Below are 13,301 nucleotides of genomic sequence, written 5' to 3' on the forward strand. Positions count from 1 at the left end.
TCAAATAGTATATGCTTGATCAGTTATGTGGGAGACGACAAGTGGCCTTTTAACACAACAATGGTCATAATTTTATGAGAGAATGTGATGTTTTAGGAAAAAAATGCAATTTTAGTGTTTTACGTACCTTTTTATACGTTTACATAAATCAAAGGCAATGTTTATCAGTATTTTACAGAGAGTGGTTTCTGATTAACTAAGAAAATTAACTGCTACCAGTACTGTTAGTATTTTTATAAAGATGGTTAAATATGGACGCTAAATGTATTAATACATGCTTCACTATGACACACGTCACTTAAGGCTTTTAGGAGAGCCTTATTGTTCTAGGAGATACTCAAGTCCAAAGACCTTCATTGGTCCAGTGAAATCTATTCATGATCTGTAAGGCTATTTATGAAATACGTGGAAATGTTTTCACTATGTTTTCACAGTGTTTTCAATCAAAGGTAATTTTATCTTCAGTTTTTTTCCGATATCCAAACCCTGTCCTTGGAATTTTCCTCTAATTTTCATGTAGACCTAGTGGAGAGAGACAGTCTGTTGCGACCAGTGAATTCTGAGCTCTCAGCTCTCCAAAAAGAGAGACAAGTATATCAGATTAAGCACATTTTAATTAAGTAAGTTAATCACCTTCTATATTTGGCATTTTCTTAAGCATAAAAATATCTAGTAATATGATTCATTTTAGATTTTCTGACATAAAATAATTGCAGAAATTGCATCAGTCTGAATGAAACACAGGGTATTTCATGGTCTCCACGTTCGTTCTCAGGTGCCTGAAAGGTTATTCTCTAATATTCACAGATTGTGAGGCGGTACAGGTTGCATTTTCTGTCTTTCCAGTTTCCATCAGTGTACATCTCTACACATTTTTCTGTCCCTTTGCCATTAGGCTCATACTGTTGCCAGTTGGTATAATTCAGAGGTTGGCCATTCATGTACTTAAATTGACCTGCAGTGTCACTCTCTTTAATACCCAAGTAAGCGTATCGGTTATACTGTTTCACAATGCCCATAATAGCTTTATTCTCCTCCTCATTCATGGGAGTTGCAAGAGTTCCTCCAGTCTCTTCACAGGATTCTAGGGCAGATGAAAAATTGACTTCCTTTCCATTGCTGGCAAATATTTTCTCTCCTACTTTTGTTATTTTCCCATTCAAAGCAAGCACTGAAACATGAAAAGAAAAGTTTGCTCACTTTCTTATTTCTTGTGGCATACTGATGAGAAAGCAGAGAACTAAAGAGGTGTAGAGAAAATTAAGTACTCAGTACACAAAACTTTTCCACGACCTACAATGATATCATTGCTGGTAGATAGAAATGAAAGCAGTAGACAACAAGGGTGAAGAGTTTCCATGAATCAGTGTGGAAGTTGCAATGCCATTCAGATTTTTTTGGAAATAGGAATGAAATTTGAATAAATGTACTCAGTGCTCCTGTGAGAAGGCTGCATTTTTCTCTCCCACTAAGAAAATACCTTTCTTTACTGTTCCTTTTCTCATATGCCTAAGTACATCTTACCTTGCAGTTCAAAAATGCAGAACATTGTAAAGTGCAAAGCAACACTTCAGGCTGTCTTACAAACAAGCTTTGTGCTGCTTACTGGACATCTAATTGTACTGGGCATTATTAGAGCATCTAAGTTAATTCAATTTATTCTTAACAGTCTTAATAGGTAACGAACTGCACAAGTTCTTTTTTTAAGATGGTGTAGATAGACTACATCTTATTCTACACTGTCAGTAGTAGGAATAAGAAACCTAATTTCTCTTTGAAGGTTTGGGTCTACTTGACCTAAGGCCAAAACTTAGTAGCACTACAGGAAATGAGTACGAGCTCTACAACATTCCTAGGACACCTCCGTGATGTTTCACAGCAACTTCTAGTTTTGGAATGTAGTTCCATTTTTTCAAGCGTGATTTCTTTTCTACAAGTCTTGATTCTATAATTAATTTTGCCCATTGCACTGGAAATGATTGAGAGCTAAAAAATTAAAAATGAAAAAGCTACCTCCTTCAAGCTGGAATAGTCGTTGTCTTAGATTCAGTAAAACATTGCGGAGTTCATCGTCAAAAGAAGTAGACAGATCTAAACAGGTGAAAATAGAAGTTACACAATCAGGAAAAGGTAGGTTCTGGTTATAGAAATCAAAGAATAGCCCAAGTTGAAAGGGATCTCAAGGATCGTGAAGCTTCGAACCCCTGCCTCATGCAGGACCACCAACCTCCACATTTAATGCCAGCCCAGGCTGCCCAGGCCCCATCCAACCTGGCCTTGAACACCTCCAGGGATGGACAGGGCATCCACAGCCTCTCTGGGCAGCTGTTCCAGCACCTCACCGCTCTCATAGTAAAGAGCTTCCCCCTGACATCCAACCTCAATCTTCCCTCCCTCAACTTAAAACCATTTCCCCTTGTCCTGCTGTTATCTACCCTTTCATAGAGTTGACTCCCCTCCTGTTTGTAGGCTCCTTTTAGACACTGAAAGGCTGCAGTGAGGTCACCCCGCAGCCAAAATCTCATGTATCAATGTATCTCACTGGATAAAACTAACTTTTTTTCAAAACTAACCAGTGTATAATGTATTTTAACTACAACCCGGAGTAAAACAAGTATTTTTAAAATATTTTTGTCACTTTCTGACTAATCTGTACCAAAATAAACAAAGAAAACCCCACAGCCCTCGGAAAAACTCAAAATTTACTTACACACAGAAAAAATATTTTTTATAGCCTGGAGTTTATGTCATGTCTATAAGAATATAAGGGTCCTGAGATAAAATATTTTACCGTGGCTTTGCAAAGAGGACTTGTTTCATTTTCATAATTGTTACTGAACTGGCACAACAGCTATTTTGGAGAGGGTCTATTTCCTCTGGCATCAAGCAAAATTTAGATTATAATTTTATTTTTATGTTGCTGAATGGATGCTTTGTGTTTTTACTCCTTATTTTAAGGTAAACTAAACACTGATACAGGAGGGTTTCCATGTAGATGGTTCTAAATGCACTGGATGCTTTCATGCATATTTCCACCAGTAACAATAATCCTAAATGTACTAAGAAATTACTGGGGTGCTTTTGTGATCGTGTTACCATTAGTGAAAAATAGGACATTTGACTTAAAAAAAGGAGTCACTTTTCTGACAAAATGTTATATAGAGATCAGCCTCTTTCACCTAGTGCTGCAAACCTGCTGTTGATCCCTTTCACTCCTTTCTCACCTTGCTGTCTTTGTAACCACTGACGTTCAGGAAGTTTCTCTTTTCTGTAAGGCTGGAATAGACCTCCAAAGTATCTGTTGAGACCTGGATAAGAGGAGCATAATTTTATTTTAAGGGGCAAACATCAGCAAACAATAGAACTTATATCTAACAAATTGCAGTTTGAGATAATGAATAACTTTTTTATTGCTTTCAGCCTAGTAATGGACCTGAAATACAATTACACAATGCAAACTATATTCCTGAGAAAGATACTTTTCTGTGTATCATTTTTTAACGCTGCAGAAAAATACTAGGCAAATTTTTGTTGCATTTGTAAATACTTACTAGAATAATATTTTATTCAAACAAAAAATCTTTTGCTGTAGAAGAAGCAATTCCCTTTGGAAAGGCAACAGAAAAGCACTATATGTATATATGTACATATATTATTTTTCTATGTTTAAATATTGATAAACTATGGTCTATCTTTTAGGAAAAATATCAAGCCAATATTTCCTCCATTCAGTTTTTCCCTCCACCTACAGCACCACTTGCTTGTGAACATATACCCTTCCATGCCAGTCATTTAGCCTTCAGAACAAGGAGTTCTTCCAAAAATGGAAAGTTAGCTGTGGGCTGGAAATGTGAACAAAAGATCAGAGCAGAAAATCACACTCTGGATTTACTAGAATTTGAAATCACTAAACATTGAAATTCATCTTCTGTTGTCTTATTTTGTCTGAATGAAAAGAGAACAAATAATTATTTTCTTACTGAAGAGTAATGATTGATACATGTACATGAAGAGCATTACTACTGTTACCTCCCAGACCAGGCAGTCCACTAACTCCAGGGATACTGGGTAGCTCAGGAGCTCCTGCACAGTTTTGTGCGTGGCAAGGCATTAATAAAGCAACTGCTGCTGCAATCATGCAGAATGAGTAAGACAACATGGTTGCTCAGGGAAGCTGTAAGAAAATGCATGTATCTGTTAAGCAGTGATTCTGTAAAACATGTAGGCAGTGGCTGATAGAATTGAATAGCTTTTTTTATGTTCCCTTCTTGAAATTTACATTCTATACTTGTTCAAATAAAGTAAAGTTTAAGGTATATGGTTTCTTTTGCTATCATAGCCTATCCATATAAATGTTTCTAGACTGATATCAATTGACATACGTACTACAGAAAGATTGTTAGACATTTGGGAGCAGTGGGAGCAAATAGTCATTTTTGCTATTACTGATTATTTGTTGGATTAATCCTTGAGAAATGAGCTCGTGTAAAACTGACCAAGTTTAACCCATTACTTATTTATAAGACCTACAATCACTCAACAAAACATAGACATATATGACACCTACCTGAAAGGCACAATCTGTTACAGCAGTCATTGTGAAGGTTTGGAGCTACTTGGCAATCTCTTTAAGGACGATATGACTTAGGCACACTTATTTGAAGTAGGTTGAGTAGTAGAGAATTTTACACATGGCCAACATTTTATAGCTCAACTGATATTACAATCCTTTCTCTGAACAAAATTCTACAAGCTTGAAGATGTCTGAGTTAGTGTTCCAAAAAAAGCATGTTTGCTGGTTGCCAATAGGCCCACTCATCTTATTTTATCCTTTCTGGCATAACACTAAGTAAGGACGTAATTTTTTGTGCTGAGATATTATGAGTAGAAAGTGCTGTCAAACCAGGGATCGTTGTAGCATTGGCCAATGCTGTGTGGTTATAAAACTTGAACTGATGAAAAATGTTATGTCATGGAGGTATTCGGTTATTGACATTACTCAGCTAAAAATGAGAGAGAAAGACAGGTTCAAGATGTCAGAACAAGTATCCAGTTTTAACGAGATGACCTGGGTGGGCTGACATACAAACCTTGACTTCACACTTTACAATTAGATGACCATGTACTATTCTTTTAGCTAAAAAATGGGTGTTCATCAGTTAGTACAAGGAATTTATTTCAAAGCATATGTGAAGAGCAGAATTAGAATCTCAGTTTATTATTAGTGCCATTTATTGAATGGATATGCACAACTGGATTGAGCTTTAAAAATATGAAATAAGGTTTCATCTGCTAGGCTGACTTTACTGTAAAAGGCTTTTTACATTCTATGTATACATCAATTCTGAATATTTTTAAGAGCAAATTTTACTTGTTTGTCTAGAGAAATGTCACATCAAACTCAATTTGGTGAAACATTCCCTTGAATATAAGAATATTCATGTATGTCTTAAGTTTTAGCACAGATGCATAGCTTACGTCATAGTGCCAGTTCCTTGTGGCCAGGATTATCTTCTTTAACAAGTACATTTCTAATCAACCCGAGAACCTGCATGCTGTATTAAAGCACTGTCACATTTCAAGCACGAATCTGAACTGTTTCAGATTGTTTACCATTTCCTGTGTTGAAGGCTAACAGATCCCTCTGACAATGCTGGTCAATGACTGGGGAGAGCAGATTATAAAAGACTGTAATAGAAACCACTTTAGGTAGCTGGGCATACTTATGTCACCAAGATAAGAGAATGCAATTACAACAGGTACTTTTCCTCTGATGCTGATCATTTAGGGAATTGCATTTAAATGAACTACTGGATCCAGCTCATAATGGGATCATGATGCACAGCCAGAGTTCTGATCAGTTATATAACAAAATGGAAAGGCAACTCTTCAGTATTAATCTACTTTTAATGACCTTCATCAGTCACCACAATCTGGTATCCTTCAGGCACCTCTGCATTCAGTAAAATTACCAATGTAAGTGAAAAAAAAATACACTTCTCCCTTCCCCCCCCATCACTATTAAAGCAAAAAAAAAATTACCTTTTAAATGTAAATGTGACCACAGAAATGCTGGAACAGGTTTCCCTACTAGCTGAAGTTCCTTGTGATTTATGAAAAGTCAAACTTACCTTTCTGCTTCTAAGTGAAAATGAGCACTTCTCACAACGCCCCTTTATATAGCATGATTCTTGTTCAACGACACTGTGCTGAAGCAGAGATTGGATAATCAGGGCACAAATAAGCCTTCTAGTTTTGCTTACACACTTGTTATGCAAATGCTGAGAGAAATTTTTAATGCTGATAAATATAAATTTCTATTATAAAAGAAAAGGTTCAAGTTTCATTTTTTAACAAGGAAAAAACAATTCAACAGGTAACTCCAGAATTGTACTTTCATACAAAGGCACAAAATTTTAATAGAATTCCAATGAACGTAACAATTTTTTTCTCGTTTTTATGAAAACAAAAATGAGATGTGGCCACCAATGTTTTTAACAGATTGAGGAGATACCAGTCTCCTTTTTTATTTCTTTTCCCCTCCAATAATTAGCTCTCAAAAACTGTTATAAAAGATCTATATTCAAAATTCTTCCCCCTACCTGATATGCAGCAAATGTTTGAATGCGGGCTAATCATTTTTAAAAACGTCTAGCCTCATCAGCTGAAACTGTAGTAGATGAAAATAATTAAGCGTATAAAACGTAGGTTAGGTATTAGTAGGTAAAATACCTTGCTCGTGAATGCTGTTGTGCTTTGGGAATGACACAGGTAGCAGGAAATTCAATGCAATGAAGACATTAATTGTTCTGTTTCCAAGTGGCTGCAGACTTCTGAAGTATTTACAGCTCTGAAAAACTTCTGCAGCTGCAAGATAAGAATAAACTCAATCTAGATTTTGGCAAGGAATATTCTAAATGATTAAGTGTCCACATTCTTGGGAATCTAGCTTATCAGGACATGATCTCATAGGTCCAATTTCTAGGCAATTCTACAGCATTTGCAACGGTTAATACTGCTCTGGGGTACCAGTGCCCACATACATCCCTATGCATATGCTTGCAACTTTAATCGATGAGCAACCTTATAAACCTGGGCAAATTACTATTGCTTCTTCCGCTGAACACAGTTTGCAGTTCACAAAATTAAATACAGAACTGGAAACGTTGAACAGGGAATTCAGTAAAACCTCAACAGCCACAGACTGCCTCTGTTCAGGAAAGTGTGGCAAGAGTAAAATGTGGCAAGTTTTTATACATCATAAGCCATTATCAGCCAAGTTATTATCTTGTACCAACAGCTTAAAATAAATATACACTTCAGAAAAATTCTTCTACCATCAGCCAGATTATACTTGCACAATAGGAGCTGGTAAGACGTTAAATCATCACCCACCATTAGATTTGGTTTCCTTTGTGAAGTAGCAAGGAATTAAGGAAAACAAATATACTGAAGAGTAAGGAATAAAGAAAGCAAATATTTTATTTTTCTACAACCTGGCATCCTCATCGAATAGCTAAAAGGCTTAGAATTCTGAAATCTACAGGTGAGCCTTTTGGCAATGGCCAAAGTTCTTAAAAAGAGTAACATCATCAAAACCCAGCTTGGGTACTCCAGTGATTTCAGCAGGACCCTGATATTGCATCCTTCTTTGTGTCAATAAGTAGAACAGTAAGATTCCTTCTGAGGTCCTCTGACACACGAATTATGCTGGTATGGCATTATGTGGGTAATGCCAGGAAACTGAACCCAAGCCCCACAACAGTCTATTCAATTGTTAGCAATGGAGAATTTTGGAAAAAGATGAAATCTGGTTTTCAAACATGTCATATATCCAGAAAGACTGCTTCTTTATGAGGCAGCTGGGCTTGTGAGCCTCAAAAAAGCAGTCTGACAACTAATAAATGCCAAGGTCATTTCAAAACTGGAACAATTTTCTTTTATAATACCTTCAAACACCCAATCAGAAAATTAGGTGAACTTTCCATTTTGCTCAACTCGCTGTTTGGAAGTGAACTGGTTACTAACAGCCTTATCATAGTCCAATCTACTTTAAGCTATATAGCACACTGTCACATAAAATGCAGTGCTGTATAGACACAGTAGTTTATTTTAGTAACTTGTGGAACATTTATCTTAAATATGTCACTGTGCTGCAAGTTCCTGAAATCAGCTGCCTTACCTTGTCCTTGGCACAGCATCTGCATGGCAAGTAGTTGTGGTCAGTTCTCCATCTTTGCCTTCGTCAAAGAAACATCCATGCTCAATGTTTGGCTAGAATTTTCACTGCTACCTATGCGCTCTACTGATGTTAAATAGTTCAGACTTAGGTGCCCGTTCTCAGTTTTTAAGAAGCCTCGTTAACATCAGGGTAGGTTCTTGTCAGAAATACTGGGGACTAAAGCTATGTCACAGATTAAGTATGAAATCAATCCAATAAGCAAGCACTCCCTTCTCTCCATCTGCACCTTAATTTTAAGATGAGGCCATACAATGAACAGGGGAAGGTCAACAGTTCTCTCACCTTTGGAAAATAAGAAACATTGATAAAATAATTTTTATGCTGGTTTATAGTGCATTGATTATAGGAATAGGATGAAAAAGTAGAGATGAGGATACCTTACTACATCTTTTATAAGGAAAGAATACAAGTTTTACAGTTGATAGGCCTTAAAACTCGTGTCATTGCTGTGTACTCTAGATTTATGCCACTCTAACTCACAGATAAGTATCTTACAGAAGAATGTAATTGCTGATGAGGCATATTTATATTTATGAACAAACATAGTATTAGTCACATGCTGTCAGCGATACAGTGCCATCTGGGGCAGAGATTTTTACGTCTCAGTGTGACATGGGTGGATGAAGGAGGAGAAAGAACTGCTGAATACAGATGGAAAGGCTCACAAAGACAAGACAGCAGCCACAGGGAACTTGTGGGGAGGAACCAACTCCATCAGAACTTACTGACAAATCTTGCCTAACAGTGTGCTTGCAAAGGACAGAAAACTTTAGACAAAAAAGATAAAGACTTCAAGTAATTTGATAATCCCTTTCAATCTATTTTCTAGTCTAGGAAAAGCAAATTCAAACTGTATTATCAAGAAAAGGAGCGACTAGTTTTTCCACAGACTTTGTGAAAAAAAAAAAAAAAAAAAAAAAGCAGGCATGCTTCTTTCCAATCAAAAGCTTAGAAGCATGGTAGAAAGAAGAAGCACTTGTCTTTTTTTTAGAGATTACATCTGGTTCCTTTTTTCTCATTCAACTGAAGACACAGATTTAAACTACAGATTCATAGTTGGCATCTCACTTAAACTTCACAATCTAACAATGATTTCCAAGAAGTCTTCCCTTTTTTTTTTTTTCTCTAGCTGTGAAAAAGTTAGTTTAGAGAGATGCAATCTCCAAGGTCACAGAAGGAGCTTGTTGGCATGTTGTTTTTTTTTCCCCTCAAAACATCAATATTCTATCCTGTAGGCCCCATTACTAGCTCTGAAAGTATTGCCACAGAAACTATAATAGGTACACAAAGAGCACAATAACACTGAGAGAGCAAATTCTCAGCTACAAAACATTTTTCAATATATTCTCTGCCATTAGCTATGCATTTTCACAAGGGATGAACAAGAGACTGCATGCCACATTCATGAATAACTGCACCAGTGGAGGTGACCCACAGTTGTTGCTGGTAAAACGCACCACCCACATCGACACTGTGCTCACATCCACTGTTTGGCCACCACAGACATTCAGCAAGCATCAGTGAATAGCAATTAGTGCCATTTTTTCCACATGGAGGAATTCAATGACATACCTTTGCTTCATATGCACTTCCACGTCAAATGCCATTCTGTCAGACTGCCCCTCTGCTGCCATCTTTCACATGGCCACAGAATGCAATGGAATATTGGTGGGAAGGTTCAGCCTCTGCTGCCATACCACCAACATCCACCTGTGATGCCACGGACCAACATAATGAAACAGGAGGCATTACTTTTGGAGCTTCCTCATAATTCCACCCTTTATTTTCTTTGCTAGGCATATGGCCCTAACTTTGGGAATACTGCAAAACAGCATGGAAGGTAATTCCTAGTCCTTGTTGAACAACACAATAGAAATACCCATGGCAGTGTCAGTTGTTAGCTGTTAAGATGGAGTAAATATCGGCTTTTTACTGGAAATAATACAGAGTAATCATGCGTGTGTTCTGCTACATGGTGTTCCCATGGAAATGAACAATACCTTCCCCCTCCTTTGCAAATAAGTAATAGGAACCAATTTATGCCTGAACAGCCCCTGGCCAAGACTGCCTTGGAAGCATAAGATCGTAATTCATATCTTACTCTTATAGCAGCCACCTGGCCCTTGTTGTCAATTTAAAATAAGATGATAATCTAGGCTGCAGATAGCAAAAAATAAAAAAATAAAAAAACCAACAAACCAAAAACCTTTTAAAGCTGTTATTACTTTTATTATTGCTGGGAAATGGCCCATCTAATGCCTCACTGCTAAATGTTACAACACATATATCCAAAAGCATTGCAAACATTGCAATTGAAAGTCCAAGTCCCTGGGAGAAACACGTTATTGAATGCACAAGGCAGAAAATAAAGAGTTATGAAAGAAAATAAACTCACCGAGCTGCTCCTCAGGCCTGATGGTCACAGTAAAATGAAGCTCTGCATCTTACTGAGGGGATCCCAACTGCTAATGAATTCCCAGGAAATCCCATTTTTCATGGTTGTTACTCCATTACGAGCTGAAAATGAAGACAAAATAGGCATCACAAGTTTTCATTTTTGCGTAGAGCTTTTGAAGAGATTGAACGAAAAGCTTTGTCTTAGCTAATTGTGTGGTTTGAAGCATATAACAGTTAATATATTGAACCTGCTTCTCTTATAACTGTACGTTTTAGATTCTGATTAGTGCAGAAGTACAGAGGAACACTGAATTTCCTTTTTTTTTTTTTTTTTTAATCAGAGGTAGATATTAAGGCACTTCATTATTTCAGCTTCCCTGTTGTGCAGAGCTGCAGAGCACCTGGCCAGGCTAGCGACACATGGCTGCGAGCCCAGCCACATCCTGCCTGGTGGCTTTGTGCTTCCCCTTAGGAAGCCCAGATCTCTCTTCCCAGGGCCAGGAGGGGTGTAACAGAGACAGCAAGTGATGCCTCAGGGCTCCATCACTCCCTGCCTTAGTGCAGAACTCTAACGCAGTGCAGGCACATGGCCCTGCTCCTAGCGACTCTATCTTCCACTAATGAATCCCTGGCAGAAGGCACTGCTGTCAGGACAGCCAGAGATCCGTGATGCCAAAGACCATAAAAGTCAGTGCCCAAGGAAGCACACTGATTTCCTTGTGTTTTGAGGACAGCTGAACTGACTTGAAACTACATAAAGAAGAGTTATGACAGAGAGTTCAGCGAGACTTGGCATGACAAAACTACTCATCTACTAACAGATAATAAAGATGCAATTGGCTAAGTAAATAGGTTTAAGCTGAGATGATTCTCTCAAGAACAGGATGACTTATTTAAATTAGGGCACAGAATTCTGCATGCTGCAAACAGAAACTTAAAATCTACGCCTGGTGCCCAAATAAAAAGCATGACCTCCTCTTGAACACGTGCCATGATTACACCCTTAGATAATCAGTGCTAAAGCCACACTCCTGTTATACAATTTTGATTGTTATTCAGCTATTACTATAGTCTGGGCTATACCAAGATCTTTTGTTCTGATTATAAAATGTTAACATTGAGCTCAGAATCAGAAAGATTAACACAACGAACCACATATATTCATTTGTGAGGATTAGAAGACTGCTACAATGCAACTGAAATTCAAGCTGCTGAAAATATGACACTTTAAACAGCACAGCACCCAGTAGTACTTTTTTTCTTGTTTACTCCTGTATTCCAGTAAAGCAGCCACTGGGAGCAGAGCAAAACAGTGCCAATGTCTTGAATTTTTAGTTTTCAAACACAGAAAGGTGTTTTTGTACTGGACAGAATGATTCAGGGCACACTTCATATATAATAATGTAGGAATATGCGAATTACTTTTAGTCTAAAATGTAACACCTGTACATAAACTAACGTTCCAGTGACCTTCACTGGGAATTGGATACTTTTCTGTCCTTAAGAAACTTCCTTAGGTATGTAACGAGCTGCGGGGAAAGACAATAAGGAAAGGGAAAATTCAGAGGACAAAGCTCTGAGAAACCACAGGAAGGAAATTATTTTCTCTAATCAGATACTGAGAGAGGAAAAGGTGGGCATTCAATCACTGAACAGGATAACAGACACTGATAATGTTTCCCTTGTGCTGAGGCACAAGCCATTGCAACCTGTAGTGCAAGTTTGCATTAAAAAAGACATTCCCATCTGCTTTCTTTCAATTCTGTTGTATATTTCTTTTACAGCAAGCTAATTAAAGTCTCCTAGAGTTCATCTATGTAGGCAGATAGAAAGAAGGAACCGATGAAGACCCAGAGACACAGAAAGAAAACAAAAGAGAATGAACAGTCCCATAACTTCAGATTCTTTCTACAGAGGTGGGAATGTTGAGTATTGCTTGAGCTCAGTACAAACTGAACTGCTCAGTATGTTCTTAAAACACAGCAGACTTAGCTTGCACAACAAATCAGACAGAATGTTTAATAACCCTGAGAAATGTAATAACCATGAATGTCAACTACTTAAATAATTTTTTTATTCCACGAGGGTCACTCCTTATAGCCTGTATAGCAGCCTTATACGAGATCTTGAATATTAAATGTTGTTCTTCTTAGTAAGACAATAGAATCCCAATGAAATTATTATTAATAATAGCTATTATTAATAAATAGCTATCTCAGTTACCTGTTGTGTTCCTAGTGGAGCAATTCGATCTACAGCCTGCCCTGGAGATTTCTTAGAATCATAGTCCTTAGAGTTGGAAGGGACCTTTGATGGTCATCCAGTCCATCTCTCCTGCAATGAACAGGGACACCACAGCTAGATCAAGTTGCCTTGAAAGTCTCCAGAGATGGGACAACGCATAAACACATCACTAGATGGTTTTTCAGGTCCGTTCTGCTAAGCATGACAAATACATGCATACCTTCGCAATAGACTGTGTATATCTCAATACCTTTTCCATTTGAAATGCAAAGCACAACCAGCAACTTCTGTTCTTGTTGCCTCAGATCCCAAAGCTGCCATGCAGCTGCATAACCATTATCTTGTTCAAATATTATTTCTGCAGCAGTGACTATACAAGATGTTACAGATTGCTGACCTACCCGTACTGTTCAGGAAA

At 37.6% G+C, this 13,301-nt stretch overlaps 1 protein-coding gene across 3 annotated transcripts; it reads right to left on the bottom strand.

The window, feature by feature from the left end:
• Window positions 1–596: 596 nt before the first annotated feature.
• LOC100551159 (pulmonary surfactant-associated protein A-like) lies at window positions 597–11,233 on the bottom strand. Of its 3 annotated transcripts, none has more exons than XM_085229575.1 (9): window positions 10,638–11,233; window positions 9,815–9,952; window positions 8,183–8,240; window positions 6,733–6,867; window positions 6,132–6,209; window positions 4,030–4,174; window positions 3,225–3,308; window positions 2,014–2,091; window positions 597–1,171 (listed from the first exon to the last, which is right to left on the bottom strand). In XM_085229575.1, the coding sequence occupies exons 6-9, from the start codon at window positions 4,157–4,159 to the stop codon at window positions 795–797; spliced, it is 669 nt and encodes a 222-aa protein (XP_085085701.1). In that variant the 5' UTR covers window positions 4,160–4,174; window positions 6,132–6,209; window positions 6,733–6,867; window positions 8,183–8,240; window positions 9,815–9,952; window positions 10,638–11,233; the 3' UTR covers window positions 597–794. The 3 variants fall into 3 exon arrangements, with proteins under 3 accessions (XP_085085701.1, XP_085085699.1, XP_031410195.1); XM_085229573.1 differs by having other exon boundaries at window positions 6,043–6,209; window positions 10,638–11,230; XM_031554335.2 differs by lacking the exons at window positions 9,815–9,952; window positions 10,638–11,233 and having other exon boundaries at window positions 6,043–6,209; window positions 8,183–8,601.
• Between the last annotated feature and the right edge of the window lie 2,068 nt (window positions 11,234–13,301).

Source organism: Meleagris gallopavo, chromosome 8, assembly GCF_905368555.1.
Source record: "Meleagris gallopavo chromosome 8, MGAL_WU_HG_1.1, whole genome shotgun sequence".
NCBI classification, from domain to species: Eukaryota; Metazoa; Chordata; class Aves; order Galliformes; family Phasianidae; genus Meleagris; species Meleagris gallopavo.

Excerpts from the sequence above, each read along its gene's own strand:
- LOC100551159 (XM_085229575.1), bottom strand. The coding sequence starts at position 4,159 with ATGTTGTCTTACTCATTCTGCATGATTGCAGCAGCAGTTGCTTTATTA. Across the intron at positions 3,309-4,029 it reads TGGACTGCCTGGTCTGGGAG|GTCTCAACAGATACTTTGGA; the intron begins GTAACAGTAGTA and ends CCTCTTATCCAG. Across the intron at positions 2,092-3,224 it reads GTGGTTACAAAGACAGCAAG|ATCTGTCTACTTCTTTTGAC; the intron begins GTGAGAAAGGAG and ends TCACCTGTTTAG.